This window comes from Lathyrus oleraceus, chromosome 4 (genome assembly GCF_024323335.1).
Source record: "Lathyrus oleraceus cultivar Zhongwan6 chromosome 4, CAAS_Psat_ZW6_1.0, whole genome shotgun sequence".
Taxonomy (NCBI): domain Eukaryota; kingdom Viridiplantae; phylum Streptophyta; class Magnoliopsida; order Fabales; family Fabaceae; genus Lathyrus; species Lathyrus oleraceus.
The window spans coordinates 135650352-135673220 of NC_066582.1; the positions used below are offsets into that span (position 1 = coordinate 135650352).

Here is a 22869-nt window from a genome sequence, read left to right on the forward strand (position 1 = left end):
CACAATATAGCTGAGAGAACCGTTAATTAAAATTTATCAACCACTTTATCATCCAAATATATAACTACAGCAAAATGAAAAATATGTGCCAGTATTTGTTAAAAAAAATATTGAATATGTTTTTCAATTAGTTTTGATTCTTAAATAAAGAACGTCTGTTAGTCTTTTATTTATTTTAATATATATTTAAATAAATTATTCTAATGAAACAACTGAATCCATTAAACTTTTTTGATCTAAATCACTAAACTTCCACTTTACAAACGTGAGTGGCTAAATTAAAAATTCGAGGCCTAAAATCCTACTTGACTCACAACTAGAATGATGACAAAAAAAAACATTTATCTGAATTTTTAACTAGTTCTACGTTTGGTGTTATGGAGAGTTAGACAAAATAAAAATTGTTGAAGTTATAAAATGTAGCTTTTGCACATGATCCTCTACGATCATGTTACATGGTCTCATATGGCGGCAGATGTCTTGATATAAAAGAATGATTTTTGTCAATTAGTTGTTGCATGTGGGACATTATGTAGTAGAGTACTACTAAAGAACCAATATCTCACAACATTAACAATGTGTAGTATTAGCACACGAACGTCTTTGTTGACCGTGGAAGTTCTCAGCTGTACATGTGAAACAGACAAACAGTGAAAGCCATAAACTACATTTATGACACAAGGGCGGGTTATAGTTGTAGAGATGTTTCTTCCATACTACAAGGCCATTCGAATGAAATGAATTTTTGGGTCAAAGATTCATTTCACATCTAACTAAGATAACGTTGTCCAATAGACATGCGATTCGACACATAACACTTGTATGAAATGAAGTGCATTGTACAACAGTACATGCCAGTAGAGTGGGGACCCTCACTCTGATGAACCTCGAAATCAACACAATCAAGCATGCTTCCAAAATGAAACTGGGGACTCAAGGGCTGTGAATGTACTACATATACTATTACTAACCCAAATTCAAATCATTACAAAACAGTGGGCTAGACGAAAATATGACCATGAAATATGCCTTTGTACATCAGCATAATAATAGCAGAGGTTTACCAATAATGGAGCATGTTATTGGGTTTCCTTTACCTGGTTTATCCCAATAAACTGCTGCTCATGTTGGTTATATAAGGTATGCTCAAGATAAGTGCACACAAGTGGAACATATAAACAAAAAAAAAACTGTTGTACTGTGATTTGAAAAATGAGGCCACCAAAACTTGCTAAATGGTACATCGAGAAGAGTTCTAAACTTCTAACCACCTTAACAAAGTAATCGTGATTGTTTATCCTTATAACAAATTCTACTTTTATAACTGGCAATCGGCATCCCCCGTAAAGTCTTGCCTTCAAATACTAAAAACCTTTGCATCCAAAACAATACATATGGATGATAAAAAGGAATTGAAGGACAGCCCAGTAGTCCAACCGTGGAATTTATAATTTTACCTTTTTTGGATCAAGATCAAGTGAACTCGGGGCACACAGAAATTTTGGATGCATTGAAATCATACTCCAAATGAAGCTCTCAAGATTTGACATTTTGAAGTTTTGCGGTAGTTAACTTTGTAAGCATTCTGTCATGATTAAGCATGGCGCTTACACTTTCAATTACCAGAATGATCTGCACACACGAGAATTAAAAAGCTTTAAGTTTACAGAATAACAACACAATGAATCATTTAATTAAAACAATTTGTCAGCTCCAAACTAATTGAATCAAAGTTTAAAGACAAGCATTTTACAAAGGCAATGAAGTTTTCCACTATATATTTCTTGTGTCAAACTAGGAGCTTGTTAATTAGTAGAAAGAAGAAAAAAATGGTTCATGAGGTCGTGGCATATTGTTGGAATCTCCGACTTAATTGCGGCCCGTCCCTAGTTGTCTTAACTGCGGCACTTTGGCTTGCCTTCATTGCAGCCCCCAACACCTTAATTGCGTTGGGTATGAATGGGTGAATTTAGTCTCACATTGCTTAGAGATATGGCATGTATTGTGTTTATAAGTGGGGGCAATCCTCACCCTACAAATCGGTTTTGTAGGGTTTTGTAGGGATGAGTTAGGACCAACCCACATTCTAAGACATATCTATGTCAGTTATGAGCTGGGACGTTATGGGGTGGGTCGGCACCTCCCTTCCCCCACGCAAAGGCCCCACTAGAGGTGCCTCCTTCAACGGTTTCCAAAAAGGAGAAACCTCGGTAAGTACTAAAAAAAAGGTTCATAAACTTGCTGTCTCTTCAGCACTCAATATAACAAATATACAAGAAAAGACAAATAATTTTAACAAGGTCCACATTTACTAAAAATTATCTTAAAATGTAAATGCATTCATAGTTTATATCAAGATAAAATAAGTGAGGTGTGATGTGGATATAGTTTGACTTGGCCTTCAATTAAAAAAGAGCAGGGGAGAAACAAGAGACAGCAACAATATTGACATAAGACGAGTAAATATCAATTAGAAGAGAAAAGCACCTGCAAGAAAGCATAACCAATTGCAGTAGCGAAGTAAAAGTTTGCATTGCCCGTACCCTGTAAATTTCATTACACAGTTGATGAAATGAGGATAGCAAAATAACTAATCTATTTGAAAATGTAGATAAACCAAAACTACATACCCTCCATATCCATAAGTTATGCATCACAGGGCTAAAAAGTGAAACTCCAACATAACCAGAAAACAGGAAGAATGAATACTGCATATCTGAAAATTGAGAAAGTTGATTATTCAAGAAGAGATTAAGTTGGAACTTTGCCTTAATTGCGGACCGCCCCTAGTCGCCTTAATTGCGGCACTTTGGCTTGCCTTCATTGCAGCCCCTAACACCTTCATTGTGTTGGCTTTGAAGGGGTGGATTTAGTCCCACGTTGCTTAGAGATATGGCCTGTGTTGTATTTAAAAGTGGGGACAATCCTCATCTTGCAAGTCGGTTTTGTAGGGATGAGTTAGGCCCAACCCAAATTCTGAGAGATTATCATCAATATAAAAGAACAGTAAGAAAGAGAAGCTACCTTTGAGTTCATAAGCAAATAAGCCCAGTAAACCCAAGTACAGAGCAGAATCACCAACCTAATTAAAACGGAATACAAATAGTACAAGGATCAATAAGACCGCATCAAGATGCAAATTCACAATATGCCTGTTTATTAATAAGTTATGGACAGAGAGAGTATAGTTAACTAAATTGTAGATCCGCATTTTCAACTAAGTTCTGATTGTGTATGACCATGTGCAAAGTGTGTAGATGTCTTTATTTGTGCACTTTTTGGGATAAATACTCTACAATATCATGGTTTGAACATTTAAAAGGATAATAACATCTTTCATTCAAAATTATAAGAATATATTCAGGAACAGCCACTAAAACCTTTGTTGGAAAATGTGTTAGCTTAATTACTTTCTTGTAAATAAAATATAACAGTATACCCTACTAATGCAAAGTAAAAGTAGAAATGACTGGAGAAATAAACAACTTACAGAAGGATAAGACTTCAGCATGGAAGAAAGCACAATGTATACAAAAGCTAGAAAGCAAGGCCGGTGATTAAGACGTATGGCTAATGGCACTATCAACAATAGAATATTCCCATGGAATACTATAAGAAAGAAACTTCTAAAGAAGTCAAAAACTTCTGCGAAGAAGTACCTGTATGTAAAAATCATGAGACCTAAGTAAGTGTAAAAGATTATAGGATTAAAACAGTCCAGTCTAAGAAGTATTGCTTCCTGCAGAACATACCAAAAAACTCCAATATTTGGAGACAAATCTTGTATGGTAAGAATGAAGCCATAGGATCTGCATAACCAAGCTGAATGTTTATTTACAAGATGTTGAAAAACTAGTAATTCTCACCAAAAAAGAACCATGAGATAGTTGACAGTCTTCATTCATAATATTTATAATAGAAGATAAAAGGAAAAGAACATTTCAAAATCAAAATCAATGTTTTTCAACAGAGCATTATACAATAAGGCCATCAAACAAAATTCAGCCAGAAGCACAGTAATATAGCCATCAAATAAAATTCGGCCAGAATCACAAGGTACTTATTTAAAACTAACGTTGAAAAAACATGCATAATCGATATACACGTGAGTGATCTGTGAAGTGAATGATTTGACTTCCCAAGCTACATTTATGTTTTACTTTGCACTAACAGTAGATTCATCTTTCAAGCATTGCAGGAAAATGCATTTACAATACTTCAGGTGGCTCTATTCATATGTACAGTATTGACAATGTCAATAATTCAGTACTTCTGCACCTACTTTAGAGTGACTTTCATGTGTACAATTGTCTTCACATGGTACTCCATACACTATTGTTTAATTCTTGAAAAAGCTCCACCAGAAGCAATGTTGCTTTGCTGAAGGAGAGCCATTGAAATTGCTTGAAGGTCGCAGAATCTGTCAGGGTCTGGGGCACAGACTGTAACCCAAATGGACAACAGCTCACCAAAGTATAAGCCCAAGACTTGGAAGGTATATTTTACAAGGGGTAAGATGGGGTACCAATGGGAATATGTGAACAGAATGGTGACGTGGCTGTGTGAGGGAGAGACTGATATCTATTTCTATTAGAGTTATACCTTAGGATATGAAAAATCAGCTCTATAGAATAATTAAGGCCAGCCTTAATTTAATAGAATAAGAAAAGTTCAGCACTATAGAATAATTAAGGTCATCCTTAAATGTAGAGCTTGAATGATTCAACTCTTGAATGTTCAACTCCTCTTGTATAAATAGAGCATCATGCTCCATTCCAATTCAATAAAAAAAAAACAGAATTAGTTTCTCTCTTTTCTCTTTTAGCTTTCTATCTCTTCTCTCTCATATCTCACTCTAATATGGTATCATAGAGCTTCGGTTCTATCCATGGCAGCGACTCCGGTAACTACAGCTCCGGCCACCGCAGCATCTATGTCATTCCAACTCAAAATCACAGAAAAACTTGATGAGAAGAATTTCCTACTTTGGCGCCAACAAGTAGATCCTTTCGTTAACGCGAATAATCTTCAAAACTACCTTTACCTTCGTGACATACCGAATCAATATCTAACTGATGAAGATCGTGCAGCTGCTCGTGAGAATCCTGCGTATCGCACCTGGATTACGCAAGATCAGTGGCTTATGACGTGGCTTCAATCCACGCTTTCACCTTCAATTCTTTCACGTGTTCTTGGATGCGTTCATTCCTACGAGCTCTAGGAACGTATTCTTGCGCATTTTCAAAAGCTTACACGTGCGAAAGCAAGACAACTACGAGCGGAACTCAGATCTACAACACTTGAAGACAAATCTGTTGGTGATTACCTGGTTCGCATCAAAGTTCTTGTTGATGCGCTTGCTTCAGTCGGAGATCCAGTTCCAAATCAGCAACACATTGATGTGATTCTTGAAGGTCTTCCTCAAGACTTTGCCTCTGTTATTTCAGTCATTGAAAGCAAGTTTGATTCAGTAGAACTTGAAGAAGTTGAAGCTCTTCTTCTTGCTCATGAGATGAGATTCAACAAGTATAAGAAACACTCTCAAATGGAGGTGGCTGCCACAGTGAATCTCACTCAAGCTAATTCTCAACCTGAAACTGATAACTCCAATAACAAGAACACTGAACAAGCTGTGAATTCAACCTTTAATCCAACCTATTCAAGAGGAGGTCGTGCATCTGGCCATGGTGGTGGACGCGGCCGTGGGAGAGGTAGGTTCAGCAACATTCAATGTCAAGTTTGCTTCAAATATGGTCACCTTGCTGCTAACTGCTATCACAGGTTCAATCAACAGTTTCAACCTAACATACCTGTTGATTTTTCATATCCTAAGTTTGCTCAGCCCATGGTTAACAGTTGGTCACGCCCAAGCTATCAACCAAGACTTGCTCCTCTTCCTGTTCCTCAGTCACAGATCACTCTCAATGCTATGATTGCTAACACAGCTTCAGTTCCAAGCAGTGCCTGGTTCCCAGACTCAGGAGCTTCTTATCATGTTACCAATGCCTCTCAAAACATACAGCAGACCACACCTTTTGAAGGTCCTGATCAGATCTTCATTGGTAATGGTCAAGGTTTGCACATTCACTCTTCAGGATCTTCTTATTTTCCCTCTCATTCTAAACCCAACACTCCATTAGCTCTTCATAATTTACTGCTTGTTCCTTCTATTACAAAGAACATGATAAGTGTCAGCAAATTCTGTCTTGATAATAGAGTTTTCTTTGAGTTTCATGCTGATATGTGTTATGTCAAATCTCAGGCTACTAATGAAATTCTGCTCCAAGGTCGTGTAGGAAGTGATGGCCTGTACCAATTTTCCCACCTTCAGCTTCTTAAGTCTCCTTCAACAAGTCAAGTCTCATGTCTCACCTTAGACTCTAATGCTCCTGTTTCAAGATCTGATTCCAGCACTAGTGATAAGGTTTCAGTTTCTAATCAAAATGTATCAGCTAATAACTCATATAATTCTCAACATACTTGGCATTTATGCCTTGGTCATCCAAATCCTAATACTATGAGACTTGTTTTAGCTCAATGTAATATTCCTTATTCTAATAAAGCTGAATCTGTCTTTTGTTCTGCCTGCTGTATGGGAAAGGCACATAGGCTGCACTCCCCTCAATCACAAACTCAATATCACTCTCCTCTTGAATTAATTTTCAGTGACCTATGGGGTCCTGCCCCAGTCAAATCCTCCCAAAACTTTACCTACTACATCACCTTTGTTGATGCATACACTAGATTTACTTGGATCTATTTGCTCAAAAATAAATCTGAAGCCTTAACTATCTTTAAACAATTCAAAGTCATGGCTGAATTACAATTTGGATTTCCTATTAAATCTGTCCAAACTGATTAGGGTGGTGAATTTCGCCCATTTACAAAATTTCTTTCTGATCTTGGCATTATTCATCGTCTAATTTGCCCTCACACTCATCACCAAAATGGTGTAGTGGAGAGGAAGCATAGACACATTGTTGATCTTGGTTTAACTCTCTTGAGTCATGCCTTTTTACCTCTCAAATTTTGGGATCATGCCTTTTTAACTGCTGTCTACCTAATAAATAGGTTACCAACCATGTCTCTCAATCAACATATACCATATGCTGTCCTTTTGAATCAAAATCCTGATTATAAATTCCTCAAAGTCTTTGGGTGTGCTTGTTTTCCTCTCCTTCGCCCATACAACTCTCAAAAATTTGACTTTAGATCCCATGAATGCCTTTTTCTAGGGTACTCTACAGCTCACAAAGGTTACAAATGTCTCTCCCCAAGTGGTAGAATATTCATCTCTAAAGATGTCCTTTTCAATGAGTCCAAATTTCCTTACAATGATATTTTTTTTCCTAATGTTTCTCTCCCCTCATCAACCATTCCATCCTCTTCTTCATCTAAAGTAACCCTTAACACACAAGCCCTCCCTAATGTTTTTCCCGTTCCTACTGCTTCCACTACCTCACTCCTCTTCTTCTTCTCAATTCAATTCCAACCACACACCTACTGCCTCTGTGTGTGTCAGCCAACCCTATAACACAAACAGCCAGCACTAATCCTACTCCTTCACCCTCTTCAAATGCCAACAATCAGCCCACTACTACCACTTCACCATCCTCCTCCTCTATTTCTGCTCCTAGGGATCCTAACCTTAAGCCTCTCCCCACCAATACTCATCATATGACTACTAGAACTAAATCTGGTGTACCCTTACCTCGTCTAAATCCTTCCATTTTTCTTGTCAATTCTGAGCCTAAGAGTGTTAAAACTGCTCTCCAAGATCCTAAGTGGTTTGCTGCTATGCAAGATGAGTATGGTGCCTTGATAAGGAACAACACTTAGTCTTTGGTACCACTGCCTGCTAACAGGAAAGCAATAGGCTGCAAGTGGGTTTTTCGTGTAAAGGAAAATGTTGATGGGACAGTAAATAAGTACAAAGCTAGGCTTGTTGCTAAGGGGTTCCATCAAGTCCATGGATTTGACTTTAATGAAACTTTCTCTCCTGTTATTAAACCGGTCACAATTAGAATTATTTTGACTCTTGCTCTCACTTATAATTGGCCTCTGCAGCAATTGGATATAAACAATGCCTTTTTGAATGACATTCTTGAAGAGGAGGTCTATATGATGCAACCCCCTGGATTTACTGCCCCTAATTCATCTCTGGTTTGTCACTTGCACAAGGCCTTGTATGGCCTCAAACAGGCCCCAAGGCAATGGTTTGAAAGACTCAAAACCACTCTTTTATCCTTTGGATTTCTGAACAGCAAGTGTGATACTTCATTGTTCATCTACAAGCATCACAGTGCTGTCATTTATATGCTAGTTTATGTTGATGATATAATCATCACAGGAAACTCTCCTCCTCTCATCAAGCAAATTACTCAACAACTAAATCATGTGTTTTCTCTCAAACAACTTGGTGACTTGAATTATTTTCTGGGCCTTGAGGTGAAGAAACTGTCCAATGGTAATCTCCTTCTCACTCAATCTAAGTACCTAATGGAGAATTCCAATCCAGTTGCTACTCCTATGGCATCCACCACCAAACTCATCAAAACAGGATTTGCTGCCTTGTCTGATGCCTCTCACTACAAGTCCATTGTAGGGGCCCTGCAGTATGCAACAATTACACGCCCAGAAATCTGCTATGCTGTTAACAAAGTATGTCAGTTCATGGCACACCCATTGGAGTCCCATTGGCTAGCTGTCAAGTGTATTCTACGCTACCTAAAAGGCACTATCACCTCGGGTTTATTGTTCACTCCTGCCTCCACTGTTCCGTTCTCTCTGCAGACCTACTGTGATGCTGACCCAGATGATAGAAGATCCACCTCTGGGTCAGCTGTGTACTTAGGCTCTAATTTGATCTCTTGGTGGTCTAAAAAGCAAACTGTTGTTGCTCGTTCTAGTGCTGAGGCAGAATATCGCAGCTTGGCGCACACCACAGCTGAAGTTTTATGGGTTCAAACTTTGCTAGCTGAACTAAAAATTCCCTTGACAACTCCAGCCATCTATTGTGACAACCAGAGCACAGTTGCTATGGCTCATAACCCTGATCTTCATGCGAGAACAAAGCATATGGAAATTGATCTCTTTTTTGTAAGAGAAAAGGTCCTTAATAAGTCTCTCACTGTCTGCCACATTCCTGGTGTTGACCAGACGGCTGACATCCTCACCAAGCCTCTCTCAAGTTCAAGATTTATGGAGCTCAGCAGCAAGCTCAACCTGTCTGCCTCAAGTCAGCCTTTGCAGCCACCTTGAGCTTGTGGGGGAGTATTAAAGTTATATCTTAGGATATGAAAAATCAGCACTATAGAATAATTAAGGTCAGCCTTAATTTAATAGAATAAGAAAAGTTCAGCACTATAGAATAATTAAGGTCATCCTTAAATGTAGAGCTTGAATGATTCAACTCTTGAATGTTCAACTCCTCTTGTATAAATAGAGCATCATGCTCCATTCCAATTCAATAAAAAGAAAACAGAATTAGTTTCTCTCTTTTCTCTTTTAGCTTTCTATCTCTTCTCTCTCATATCTCACTCTAATAATTTCCAAGATATAAGGATTAGTGGACGGACTGAGAAGGGGATCTTGAACAATTGAGAAATTAGTTATGAGTAGGAAGCATTAGCTTCTCATAGGAGCTTAGCTCTATGGCAGAACTAGGGTGCTATTTCCCTATCTGTAAACCCCCACTTTTCACAATAATAACACAGTCCCCTCTATTCTTCATTTGCTTGCTAATTGCTGTTTTTAATCTTTCCGGTACCTAACAAACTGGTCCGACCTGTCGGATACGTTTGCAGGATCAGTGTTCTATCATCCACCATTTTACATGTGAATGCAACCAAAGAAGAAGAAAGGGATGGACGCTAAGGTTTGCAGGATCAGTGTTCTATCATCCACCATTTTACATGTGAATGCAACCAAAGAAGAAGAAAGGGATGGACGCTAAGGTTGCAATGCTAGAAACGGAATTGTTGGAGGTGTGTTCTGCACTAGCTGAGGTGAAAAGCATGGTGAATGAGAACCAAGTAAATCTCATTTCCATTCTTAAGAAATACTCGTCAAATTTAGAGATGAGAGTGTGAACAATGGGGAGAAAGGATCTCTCGCAAAGAAGGACCAAGTGTTGGGATCAGGTGCCAAATCGTTGACGTCCACGTTCAGCAAACTCCAAGGTGAAGTGATCGGTCACCATTTGCACATAGTTTTCATCATCCATCCAGCATGAATCTTCAAGAATCGGTAACACTTTGTTCTTTCTTTTAGTTGATTTCCTAAGTTTTATCGCATTTCATAATTTCCTTCTTGTTTATGTTTTATTAGTGGTTCATCTCTTTTTGTCGCATTTTATGCGTTTCCGTGGTAGTTCTATTTGGTTTCCAGGTCCAGCAATAAGCCCGAAAGATGCGTAAGGGAAGAACGGGAGTCAAAAACAGTTTGCAAAGCGAAATATGCGCAAAACAGGTGCCTAACACGGGTGCCCGTGTCAGCTGACACGGCCCGTGTCAGCTTATGCAGAAGGTGGAAGACTTGAAGGCAAAAACAGGGTGCTGACACGGGTGCCTGTGTCAGCCTGTGCAAGAGTGGAGAGCAAGGAAGTAGAAAACAGGGGGCTGACATGCCCCACGGGTGCCCGTGTCAGCTGACACGGCCCGTGTCAGCAAAGGCTGAAGGAAAATGAGTTAAGAGAGAGCCAACACGGGCGCCCGTGTCAGCTGACACGGCCCGTGTTGGCCAATTCGCCCCTTTTGCTGATTTTTATTGTTCAAGTCTCTTTGTAAGGCCGGAGGGCAGTCTTGGTATTTCACGATGCTTTTAGATGATTTGGAACTATTTAGTCTACTATTGGTAAAGAGAAAAGGGGACTTTTTTGGATCGTACGAAAGAGAGACAGAAAAGAGAAGAGAGCTTTCGAGAGGTTTGGAGAAGAAGAGATTTTCAAGATCGGAAGAGATTGAAGATCAACCTTCATCACCAAAGAATTGTAATGTCTCTATTTTGTAATTTGCTTTCTTTGATACTATGAGAAGCTAAACCCCCCAATGCTAGGGGGGTGTCCCTGAATTGCTAATGTATGAACAATATTTCTATGTTTTTATGATCATCAACGTTGTTCTTAATTCAAATCATTATACAAAGTTCTTAATGCTTTATTTTATCGGACAAATAGAATTTTGATCTATGGTTGAGGTCTAGGTCGGACAAACCACCTTATCGCTTTTTGTATAATAATACTTCGGTATAATCGTTTAGGAATAAGGATCAAACCGTAGTAGCCGTAAATTCTTGTTTCAATTGCGTATTTCTTGACGTCATTTTGAATAGCTAAGGAATTAGGATGGAAAATGACTGTCAATGGTTTTCGGCTAAGGAATTAGAGAAAATAATTCTTGAGAATCGGCGTTGAATAATTTCAATGTAGATATTATATAATATAGAAGTAGTGTAATACAAAGCAATTCATACATCTTGCCCTAGCATGCTTTCTTATATCGATTAAAAGATTTTTATACGCTTTGTGTAATTTATTCTCGTAATTATCATTTCGGAAACAATCAACGAAACCCCTTTGATCTTTTGTTCAATTGAATTATTGTAAAGGTTTGTACTTAATACGCAGTCCTCGAGATCGATACTCGGGATAACTCCTATTTTATTACTACATCGGTGCAAATAGTACACTTGCTATTTTACCGATCATGAAGCATTGGCAGAATTTCGACAATCAATGAAGAAAATTGAGCCCCCTATGTTTGAAGAGAAGATCCCACCGGCTGGATTTCTAGGGCGGAGGTGAACTTCCGAGTGGGTTGACAAGCAACACAACAGCTGCTGGAGGAAGTCCACAGTGATGAGCAGCTGGTGAAAATCATACAGGACTTGAAAAAGTCCCCCCCCGCATCCAGGATTTGTGTATAAACAGGGAGTTCTATTTGTGTATATACAACCAAGACTAAAACTAAAGTTTTCTCTAAGTAGGTAGTCTGCCTACATGTAGTCCCTTCATCATTGTCAGTGACTGAGATCCAGTTTTTGTCGGTCATTTCTAGATGGAATTGTTTAGGCTGCAGGCGACCCATTTGAAGATGAGCTCAGCATATTATCCGGAGTCGGACGGAAAAACAGAGGTAATGAACCAATGCCTTAAACTTATTAGAGGTGCTTCATATACGATCAACCCATATGACTTTGGCCTCCTGGGTTCATTGAGCAGAGTAATGGTTTAATACAACGTGGCATGTCGCCATTGGACAGGCCCCTTGAGATTGGGTATGGAAGAAAACCTCCGGTTATCAAACGCAGGCTGCAAAGGGAAACAAAGGTGGAGGTTGTGTGGAGGGAGTTGACAGATCGGGTGAAGCTTTAAGACAACTTCGGGCTCATCTGCACAAGGTTGTGGAGCGGGAGCTGACAGATTGTGATGAAGCTTTGAGACAACTCCGGGCTCATCTGCAGCGTGCTCAAGATAGAATGAAATTCCAGGTGGATAAGAAAAGGACTGATATGAGTCTTGAAGTTGGGGAATGAGTGTTTGTCAAATTGCACGTTCACCGGAGGCAGTATGTTGTGGCCCGCATCAATGCCATATAAGAAAATAAGTATTGTTAAAATACGAGAGACTAAGAGACATTTGAATAAATCGTATGTCTGAATAGTACTACGGACACTGTTTTATATAGAGAGAGAGATTTACAACTAATTACACGCTATAGTCGATGTGAGACTTTCTATATATAAATATTCTTAACATATAAAATATCAACACTCCCTCTCAAACTTGAGCATATAAGTCAAATGCACCAAACTTGCCACATATATAATTAATTATGCGACTTCGCAGAGATTTTATAAACTCGTCTGCCAATTGAGCATTCGAGTTGACAAAGTTTGTGACGATGTAGCCTGATTCAATCTTCTCTCTGACAAAGTGACAGTCTATCTCAATATATTTGATCCTCTCATGGAACACTGGATCTGACGCAATGTGCAATGCAGCTAAATTATCACAAACAAGTGTCATTAGTCTTGAACAACTGGTTTAACCAAATGAGTTCACATGTTACCATTGCCATGGCCTTATACTCTGCATCGGCGCTTGATCTTACAACTACATTTTGTTTCTTACTTTTTCGGATATAAGATTTCCTCCAACAAATACACAATATCCAAAGGTGGATCTTCTATCAATTGGTGACCATGCCCAATCAGCATCAGAGTATCCAACTATCTGAATATGTCATTTATCTTCATACACGAGACCTTTTCCTGGAGCACATTTGATGTATCTCAGAATTCGGACAACGGCATCCATGTGTTCCTGGCAAGGAGAATTTAAGAACTGATTTACCACACTAACTGCAAAAGAAATGTCTGGATGAGTGACTGTGAGATAATTTAACTTTCCAACCAATCTCTTATGCCTTCCTGAGTCAGATAAAGGCTCCCCCTGATTGGTTAGGAGTTTGACACTTGGATCCATAGGAGTATCAGTTGGTTTAGCGTCCAACAAACTTGTTTCTTCCAAAACATACATAGCATATTTCCACTGAGAAATCACCGAACCATCTTTAGACTGAGCTACCACAATACCCAAAAATAACGGAGTTTACCAAGGTCTTTCGTCTGAAATTGATTCAAGAAATGTTGTTTCAACTGGAGTTTCCCTGTTGATCACTACCAGTTATGACAATATCATCTACATACACAATAAGATGAGTACATCCTTGGGCTGAGTGGCGATAAAACACATAATGATTAGCTTCACTACGTACAATACCAAATTGTTGTACTACAGTGTTGAATCTGCCAAACCAAACTCTCGGAGATTGCTTAAGACCATAAAGAGACATGTGTAGCCTACAAATCATAGTCGATGACTCCCCCTGAGCAACAAACCCAGGTGGTTGCTCCATATATACTTCCTCTTCAAGATCACCATGTAAAAATGTATTTTTGATGTCAAGTTGATGAAGAGGCCAATGTCGAATGGCTGCAATGGCGAAAAGAAATCTAACTGATGTCATCTTTGGTTACAGGCTAGAAAGTATCACTATAATCCAACCAACAAATCCGAGTGTATCCTTTGGCTACCAAGCGAGCTTTAAATCGACAAATCTTAAATCTTACCATCTGGACTAACCTTCACTGTATAAAATCAACGACAACCTACCAAAGATTTCCCAGGGGGAAGAAGAACCAGTTTTCAGGTACCACTGCTTTGAAGAGCACACATCTCATCAATCATTGTTTGCCTCCACTAAGGGTGAGATAACGCTTCACCTGAAGTTTTAGGAATACAAGCAGAAGACAAGCAAGTATATTGTAAAGGGGAAAGACAATAACATAAATCAATATAATGTGGAGAAGAATTTCATGTTTGACGTATACTTTTTCAAAGGGAAATCGGAAGATCGGACTCAGGTTGCAGGATCGGATCCGGTGATGGCGAGAGCATCGGAGGAGAGTCTGCAATGACCTCAGGGACAGGAATGACCTCGGGGATAGGTACGACAAACGTTGGGTGACGATGTTGATATGTTTGTAGTGGTTGAGAGGTGGGAGGGTCATCCCTAAGGATATCTAATGGGTCAGACTTCCTAAACTGAGTGGAAATAATGGTAGACAGGACATTAATAACTTCTGAAAAATAGGTGTGAGAGTAATTTCTTGAAGGGGTTCTTGAGTGGTCGAGCTGATAGTTTATGAATTCCAGGAGAGAGATTGTGAACAAAACATGTAGACCCGAAGACACGGGGAGGAATTGGTTGAAGGAGGGAATGGGAAAAAAGAATTGAGTGAGGTATTTTGTCGTTGAGGACAAATGAGGGCATGCGGTTTATAAGGTAACATGTCGTTAGCACAGCATTCCCCCAAAACCGGAGTGGAACATTACCATGGAGAAGTAGGGTCCAAGTGGTTTCTATAATATGCTTATTTTTCCGTTCGACTACCCCATTTTGTTAAGATGCATGAGGACAAGATGTTTGGTGGAGTATACTATTGCTGGACATAAAAATTTGAAATTGTGGGGATAAGTATTCCCGAGCATTGTCACTTAAGATAAGAATAAACACGCCAAACTGAGCTTTTATTTCTTTATAAAATTGTTCAAAAATAGAAAATAATTCATATCAATTTTTCATTAAAAATAACCACGTGCAACGTGAAAAATCATAAATAAAAGTGACAAAATACACAGACTCAAGAGTAGAGACAATACGCGAGGGACCCAAAACATTAGAGTGAACTAAAGCAAAAGGGAACGAAACTCGTTTGTTGACTCGATTGGAAAATTGACTACGAGTGTGTTTCCCTAACTAACACAACTCACAATGTAAATTAGATACCTTCAATAAACTTGGCACCAACTTTTGTAGTTTGGGAAGACCGAGATGACCTAACTGAGCATGGATAGTGAGTGAAGAATCTTTGACTGAGCATGTCTTAGATGACACTGAGAGGTCATAAAGGCCTCGAAACTCACATCTGACGTCAATCGTCCGACCCGAACTCCGGTCCTACAGGGTAACATTATTGTTTGTGAATGTGATAATACAATCAAGAGAACGAGTTAAACGACTGGCTGAGAGTAAATTAAATGGACAATTAGATACATAGAGAACAGAAGTAACAGAGAGAAGATAGAACTTGGACAATACCATTCCTAAACGGATCGGGTTTGAGAACCATTGGCAGAAGTTATAGTAGGTAAGAAACCAGAGGTAGAAAGAGAAGAGAAAAGACTTTTACTATCGGTAACATGATCAGACGCACCAGAATCAATGACCTAAGATCCAAGAGAAGATGATTAGGAGAGACAAACAAATGAATTACCAGTGTGTGCAACCGAAAAATGTGTGCGACCGAAGCAGTAGAGTCTGAGTTCTAATAATTCTGATACCACCTGAGGAAATCATCGTAGTTTGGCGTAAAATTTCGAGGAGTAGCCATGAGTATCTGAAGAGAGAAAATATCACGCGAACCGGGTGAAAAAGGCTCGGTTAGAACTGAATCACAGTTTTCCGTAAGTGAAAAGTAAAATTTAAGACCGGATCTGGAACAAGGGCAGGAAGGCGAGTGGTGCAGTGGAAAAATCGTCGAGATTGGTCGGCAGACGTGCTGACACGCACGGTTCAGGTGGCGGCATGTGAGGCCCACGAGCGGAGACGGGTGTGGCGTGTGTGGGCACGTGCGGAGACGGGGGTGGCGTGTGTGGGCACGTGCGGAGGTTTCTGACGATGAAAAAATAGGGAAGGGCCGAGTCGGAGGAGACGCTCCCGCTGGTAGAGTTGGTTTGCCGAAAGGTCGTCAAGAACAGTAGCGACGGTGGTGGTAGTGCAATGGTGACCGGAGAATTTCGAAAATTGATGCCGGAATGAGTCACGACAGTGGATGGAAGGGAAATCGGAGATATGACACGGTTTGTCAAAAATAATCTCACTGGAAGACAGTGGGTCAACCGGGTAAAGCACGGTAAAGGGTTGTCTCTCATTAGGCTCTGCATACTATATTAAGAAATGTAGTTGGACCTAATTCAACCCTTTAAAACCGGCTTGTAGAGTGAGGATTGCCTCCACTTATAAGCACATGTTCAGACCATATATTATCCGATTTGAGACTCTTAACACACCCCCTCAGATCTAGAACCGGACATCTGGAACGTGAAAATAAATGGTGGGTGGCTCAATAGCGGAAACCAGATAGCAGGTGGCCCACCGGATCTTGAACGAGACTCTAATATCATGTTAAAATACGAGAGACTAAGAGACATTTGAATAAACCGTATTTGAATAGTACTACGGAGACTGTTTTATATAGAGAGATTTATACTTAATTACATGTACTATGCCCCATATAAGCATACATGCTCAAAAATCAGAGGGATCTAAGGTTAATCCAGTCATCCATAATCGCTCTTGAAGAGGGTGGTAGGTGAGTATCACGGGGAAGAGGAGCTGCTCGATAACATCACAGGAGACGGTCAAGAAACCGCTGAACTTAGAACTATCCTAGCAGCCCATATGGTGCAGAACAGGGGTGAGGAAACTCGACAGGTGCTGATACATTGAAAAGGGAAGCATGCTGCATGCAACATGGGAGGACGCCATTCATGATAAGGAGTTGATTCCCAAATTTTAGCCTAGAGGGCAAGGCTATAGTTTCAGGATGGAGTATTGTTAGGGCCTGGGCAGCACAGTGTGACCAAATGGACAATTAGTTAACCAAAGTACTAATAAGTCCGCCTACTTGAAAGGTATATTTTAGAAGGGGTAAGATGGGTACCACTTGGAATACGTTAACAGATTAGTGGCGTGGCTGTATGAGGGAGAGACTGATAATTTTTTCCATGATATAAGGAGCAATGTACGCTGAGGAGGGCATCTTGAGAAATTGAGGAATTTGTTATGAGTAGGAGGCAATAGCTTCCTATAGGAGGAGCTAAGCTTTGTGGCAGAATTAGGATGCTATGTCCATGTCTGTAAACTCCTACTTTTGAAAATAATAATACAGTCCCCTCTATTCTTCATTTGCTTGCTAATTGCTGTTTTTAATCTTTCTGATACCTAACAGATTCAGGTTGTGAAATTAGCCTCTTGCGAAAGCAAGGTAAGGTTGCCTATAGACCCATTATGAGTTTGACTCTTTCTTCAACATCACATGAACTTTATAGCATCCGGTTGCCTTATAAGCAATGATCTAAACATACTACAGAGCATTTAATTCTAGCAGCTACTGTAACAATGAGCTTTCAAACTGACCAAAAAGAAGTATCTGGACACATTACACAAACAAATATCCAGATATGTTTTGTTACTTGCAAAAGTGTTGTCAGAAACAAATAATGGCCATAGCAATTAAGTAAAACCTTTTGAACATCTCTTGTAGACCACCGTGCTGTTGGACATAGATGCCACAGAGGATCAAAACGTAGGATGACCACAGCAAAGCCCAGAACAAAAAAAGCCCAACTGGCCTCCATGAGAATACTTTAAGCATCCTTTTCTTGTTTACCAATTCATCTTCGAAAAAATTTCTATCACTTGAGTTGGAATCATCAACTTCAAGATTTTTTCTTTGCAGGAATAATTTCCTGGGGGGAGCATCAGGGCCATAACCAAACAACAGTACTACCTGTAACATAAGATAATAGATGTATCTACAGATAGATAAAATGATAAATTAAGATTATGTTGCAAATGCTACTTAATGGGTTGGAACAACAACATACAGGGATAATAAGGATTGCCGGGTACAGAGACAAATGAGTAGCTATGACCCACCCAAAAGCAGCAAGCGGAGCTACTCCTGTTGCACATCAGTACAGTTTCAACATAAAATGAAGTATTAGATGAAGATCGAAAGCCAGATAATACAAGGCAATGACATAATGTTCTATTCATGCATTTCAATCTTTTATGATTTACCCCGCCCCCAGAATGTAATCTCTATATGAGTTGATGAGTTCTTGATAGCATTTTGAAAATCTGATCTGCTTGCGGACTATAGCAATTTGCGACATTCTTACTCAAGTAGATATCAGCTTGATGAATACAAGTAAATTCCATAGTTATGATTATAAATTAAATAGTGCCCATAAAGCAGAGGAATAAATATGAGAAGATGAAGCAAATAAGATGGAATATAGTCTTAAGGTTTCAGTTAATCAGATAAACCAATGGAATTCTTCTAAAACATTGTCAACTAACTTAATGGAAAATGGGGTACTGGACGTCAAATTTGTATCTGATGGTATGTTTTCGTATAAAATATACACAAGAAACAATGGAGTGATAATAAAACAACAAAAGCAGATTTGTCCTTTGAATATGCCTTGTTTACTTTATCTTAATACACTTCTTGTGTATGGGCTCATGACACATTAGTAGACTCTAGTCTTGTTTTATTGGCATTATATCAACAAATACAAAAAATCACAATTCTTTCTATCCGAAAGCAACCTAAAACCAAAAGCATTATCATAGAAGAAATCCTTCAGCTAAAAACGAGATTCCTACCATTACTTCTCATAATCTCAATAGAACTTCTCAGGAGGTACCTGTTAGACTCTTCAGTTTTGAAGGAAATTATTAGGATAATTATATTATTAATTAAGAGTGTTTAGGTTTAGAATAAATAGGGGAAGACATTGGGGAGTTGATCAACTTGGAATTGAATAGGAAAAGAGACCATTTTGGCATTGGGAGGTGCAGACCCTCGAAGTTTTGCGATACTATTTTGTAATTCAAAGGGTTTTCCTTATTTTCCTTTATATATTAGTTGGTTTCTATCAACTGACCTGGTTTCTATCAACTGACCATCATCTGATGGGAATGAAACTCAGAAGAGAGATTGAATTAGTGAGTGGTTATTGGGAGAGACCCAACTCTCAAACATTTGGGAAGGGAGAGATCCAAGACTCTCGAATTTCTTGGAAACTCATTGTAATTACTATTAAGTTTCATTGTTTGGTATCCGTTTCTATCAACGGGTATCAGAGCAATTCTGATCCATAAAGATTCTACCGTTGTGCTGGAAATTTTGGCATAAATATGGCTGCTGATTTGATTCCAAGATTTGATGGAAGAGAGGCCTATTGGTGGTTGATCCAGGCAGAACAATATTTTGGGTCAAGAAGAATGAGTGAAGAGATGAAGCTTGAGTGGGTTGTTGCATTTGCATTGAGAGGAGATGCTCTTGATTGGTGGATTTCTTGGAAGGAGAGTCATCCAAATACTTGTTGGTGGAATTTTGTAAAGGCCATTCTCAAGAAACTCCAACCAGAAGTTTGGGATTTTCTACGCTTCAGTTTTGTAGAAAATTATTAGAATAATTATATTATTAATTAAGAGTGTTTAGGTTTAGAATAAATAGGGGAAGACATTGGGGAGTTGATCAACTTGGAATTGAATGGGAAAAGGGACCATTTTGGCATTGGGAGGTGCAGACCCGGTAATTCAAAGGGGTTTTCCCTATTTTCCTTTATATATTAGTTGGTTTCTATCAGTACCATCCTATTTTTTAAATAAAAGGGGTCACATAGCACTTACCAGAAAACAACCAATAAATAGCATTAAGAACTTCAAGTGAGTCAATACTACTCAGTAAAATAAATGAAATATCTAAAACTTCAGAAGCTAAAAGGCATAGATTGTTAGCAGCTTACGTGTGCATGCTCCATAAAGGGTTAACACAATCATCAAGTTCTCGATTACAGAAGTTGATAGACCAACACATGCAACAATCGTAAAAGGATTCCACAAGTATACAAGAGCAGCAAAGTCCCCTGAAGGAAGAATATCTGAAAACAATGGTGCTATCAAGAAGGATAAACAATAATTTGCATAGAGGTTGAAAAGATACACAGCCTGACAAGGAACTTTTAACATTAAACTGTATGATCATTGCTTACCCAGCAGAACAATAACTTTAAATGTCATTTGCTTATTGGAAATTTAAAGACATACTTTTTCTGGAAATAGCGCTAGTTCCCAGTATATTCTTTTTAAGTGTAACCCAAAGACCACATTGGCATATGTCTTACCATGTATTTCTTATCTGACACCATGTAAACACTTAATTCTATCCACAAGTTTCTATACAACAACGACCAAACCATATTCTACTAGATGTGGTCGGCTAAATGGATCAATTTTAAAGCATGGGTACTTCTAAAATGGCAAAGTACCCGCACTGGATACACACCCGTACCGGGTACACGTACCGTACTTGTGGTACTTCATTTTTTTCACATTAATTTGTTTAGAGTCAAATTTTTCTCATATACTAATATAATATATTATGTATTTTGGCAATCATAACCCCTCATACATATCTTACATAACTCAAATATAGGTAATTCTAACCCCTTTCTTCTCTAGGACTTTTCACAAAATCTCTCTAGGCACTCTATCATACGTCTTCTTCAAGTCAATGGAAATTAAGTGCAAGTCTCCATCACACGTTGTGGTAGATATATCACTTTCATGGTTGACCTCCCCGGTATAAACCAAATTGATTATCAGTAATTTGAGTCTCTTTTCTTAGTCTCCGTTCAACCACTCTTTCTCATAACGTCATGGTATGACTCATAAGTTCAACCTCTTATAATTTGCACAATTTTGTTTATCCCCTTATTCTTATAATAAATTGAAACTAAAGTGTTTCTTCTCCACAAGTTTCAACGTTGTAGATAAAATTATGAACTACTTCTAGATATTGACAAATGAGATGTTTCATAACACTATCTAGCAATATTTGTGCAAGTACTCTGTCATGATTATCTTGTAATATAATCAAGTGCTAAATAAAAAACCTCAATACATATAAACATTTTGTGTTTATCACTTAAAGACAATAAACAAAAACAGGAGAGAAGCACACTCAACCGTAAAGAAAAAATCAAACTTGTAGCTTATGCTAACAACCTGAATCCTGTGATAATTGATGAAGGCCAACAGATTGTAAACTTGAACCATATGCCACCTGAAGTTTTTTACCAGCAGCACAAATGAGCATTGCCGTGACAACATCTGCCATCACAAAAACCAAACTATATCCAGAAATGAGTTGATATTTGCTGCTTAACCAAGTACACTAAAAAAATCAAGAGAATAACGAGGGCAAAAATCTAAATACACAAATTATATCAAGAAAAAGAACAAAGACAAAGATCAGCATCATTTAGATTATACAAACAAATGCAGTCAGGAAGATCAAACGCATCTAAAAATCATTTAGTAGCGGCCGTACGTACAAATTAAAATTGAAAAGGAGCCGTTGCCGATTACTCATTAACAGCTATAATTAAGAAGCAACAAAGATCTAAGCAATTATGGTTCCAAAGGTTAGAAAATGAAGAACTCGGACGGATATGCTAACTACAATTAAAAGGCGGAGAAAGTTACCTGCATAAAAGATGATCGGGTTGTCCTTCAATCCTGCATTCGTGGTAACATAAAACATTCAAAACTTGTCTCCATTGTAGTTAAGCAACAGAAGCAAATAAAAAATAAAACATTAAATGTATACTTTGTAACTGTTAATGGTCCAAGAAGTGTCAACAACAAAGGAGAACCATGGTACATTGATCCTGGAAATACAAACAACAGCTTGAAAATTCTTAGAATAAATAAACAAAAATAATAACAATAGAGAACAATGGAGAGAAAAAAAACCTGCATAGGGTGACATTGACGATTGCTTCAACCAGTAACCCTCAGCAACTGCAAAATATGAACAATTGAAGTGAATAAAAGAGAGTACAGTAATAATTGAGTTGAGTCGGTGAGAAAGAAAGAGCTTACGACGACGAATGCTAGTGAGAGGGGTGGAAACTTCGGGGCGAGAAGAGAGGTTAAGGTTTTTGGGGAAGTAAACGAGAATCAGTCTCAAAATGACGGAACCGATCACCCAAGTCCAGAACCATTGCACCTTCTTCGTCTTCACCGTTGCCTCCGTTTTCGTTGACATTCGAACGCTACTCGGATCGGAACTTCCAAACTAAGCAAGTCCCTTTGTCGCTTTCTGTGTATTTCTCAGGAGGAAGACGATACTGGACTACCAGCCATGAAACGGCTTCAATTGCGGTCGTTTCATTTCAATTGTGAATTTATATATAATTATGGCATAAAATTCCATGTACTATCGCTTAGTAGTTGTATTTTTTTTTTTTTACAAAAGCACGAGATCTTAAGAAAGTTTTTTAATCCATCTTAGATGATTCTACTCTATCATCTGAATTTTCAAAAAATATTTTCTATTTTCAAAGATGTATGTCTGGACGCACCTCTTCACACTCAAGTAAGGTCATTTTGAGAGACGCTTAATTTTTATTTCGGATATGCATCTCTGGAATATTTTAAA

The 22869-nt window shown here is 38.5% G+C and overlaps 1 protein-coding gene across 4 annotated transcripts; it reads right to left on the bottom strand.

Annotated features, from left to right (window-relative positions):
* Nucleotides 1-1173: 1173 nt before the first annotated feature.
* LOC127074078 (uncharacterized) lies at nt 1174-22630 on the bottom strand. Of its 4 annotated transcripts, XM_051015356.1 has the most exons (14): nt 22311-22629; nt 22182-22229; nt 22036-22096; nt 21912-21944; nt 21432-21556; nt 20171-20305; nt 18236-18312; nt 17873-18138; nt 3753-3809; nt 3491-3659; nt 3025-3082; nt 2631-2716; nt 2488-2544; nt 1174-1632 (listed from the first exon to the last, which is right to left on the bottom strand). In XM_051015356.1, the coding sequence occupies exons 1-14, from the start codon at nt 22474-22476 to the stop codon at nt 1537-1539; spliced, it is 1434 nt and encodes a 477-aa protein (XP_050871313.1). In that variant the 5' UTR covers nt 22477-22629; the 3' UTR covers nt 1174-1536. The 4 variants fall into 4 exon arrangements, with proteins under 4 accessions (XP_050871313.1, XP_050871314.1, XP_050871315.1 ...); XM_051015357.1 differs by lacking the exons at nt 1174-1632; nt 2488-2544; nt 2631-2716 and adding an exon at nt 2740-2897 and having other exon boundaries at nt 22311-22630; XM_051015358.1 differs by lacking the exons at nt 1174-1632; nt 2488-2544; nt 2631-2716 and adding an exon at nt 2765-2931 and having other exon boundaries at nt 22311-22630.
* Nucleotides 22631-22869: the final 239 nt, after the last annotated feature.

Coding starts and splice junctions, on each gene's coding strand:
- LOC127074078 (XM_051015356.1), bottom strand. CDS start 22,476: ATGTCAACGAAAACGGAGGCAACGGTGAAGACGAAGAAGGTGCAATGG. Junction 18,139..18,235: donor CGGCAATCCTTATTATCCCT/GTATGTTGTTGT, acceptor CTTATGTTACAG/GTAGTACTGTTGTTTGGTTA. Junction 3,660..3,752: donor CCAAATATTGGAGTTTTTTG/GTATGTTCTGCA, acceptor TTTTACATACAG/GTACTTCTTCGCAGAAGTTT.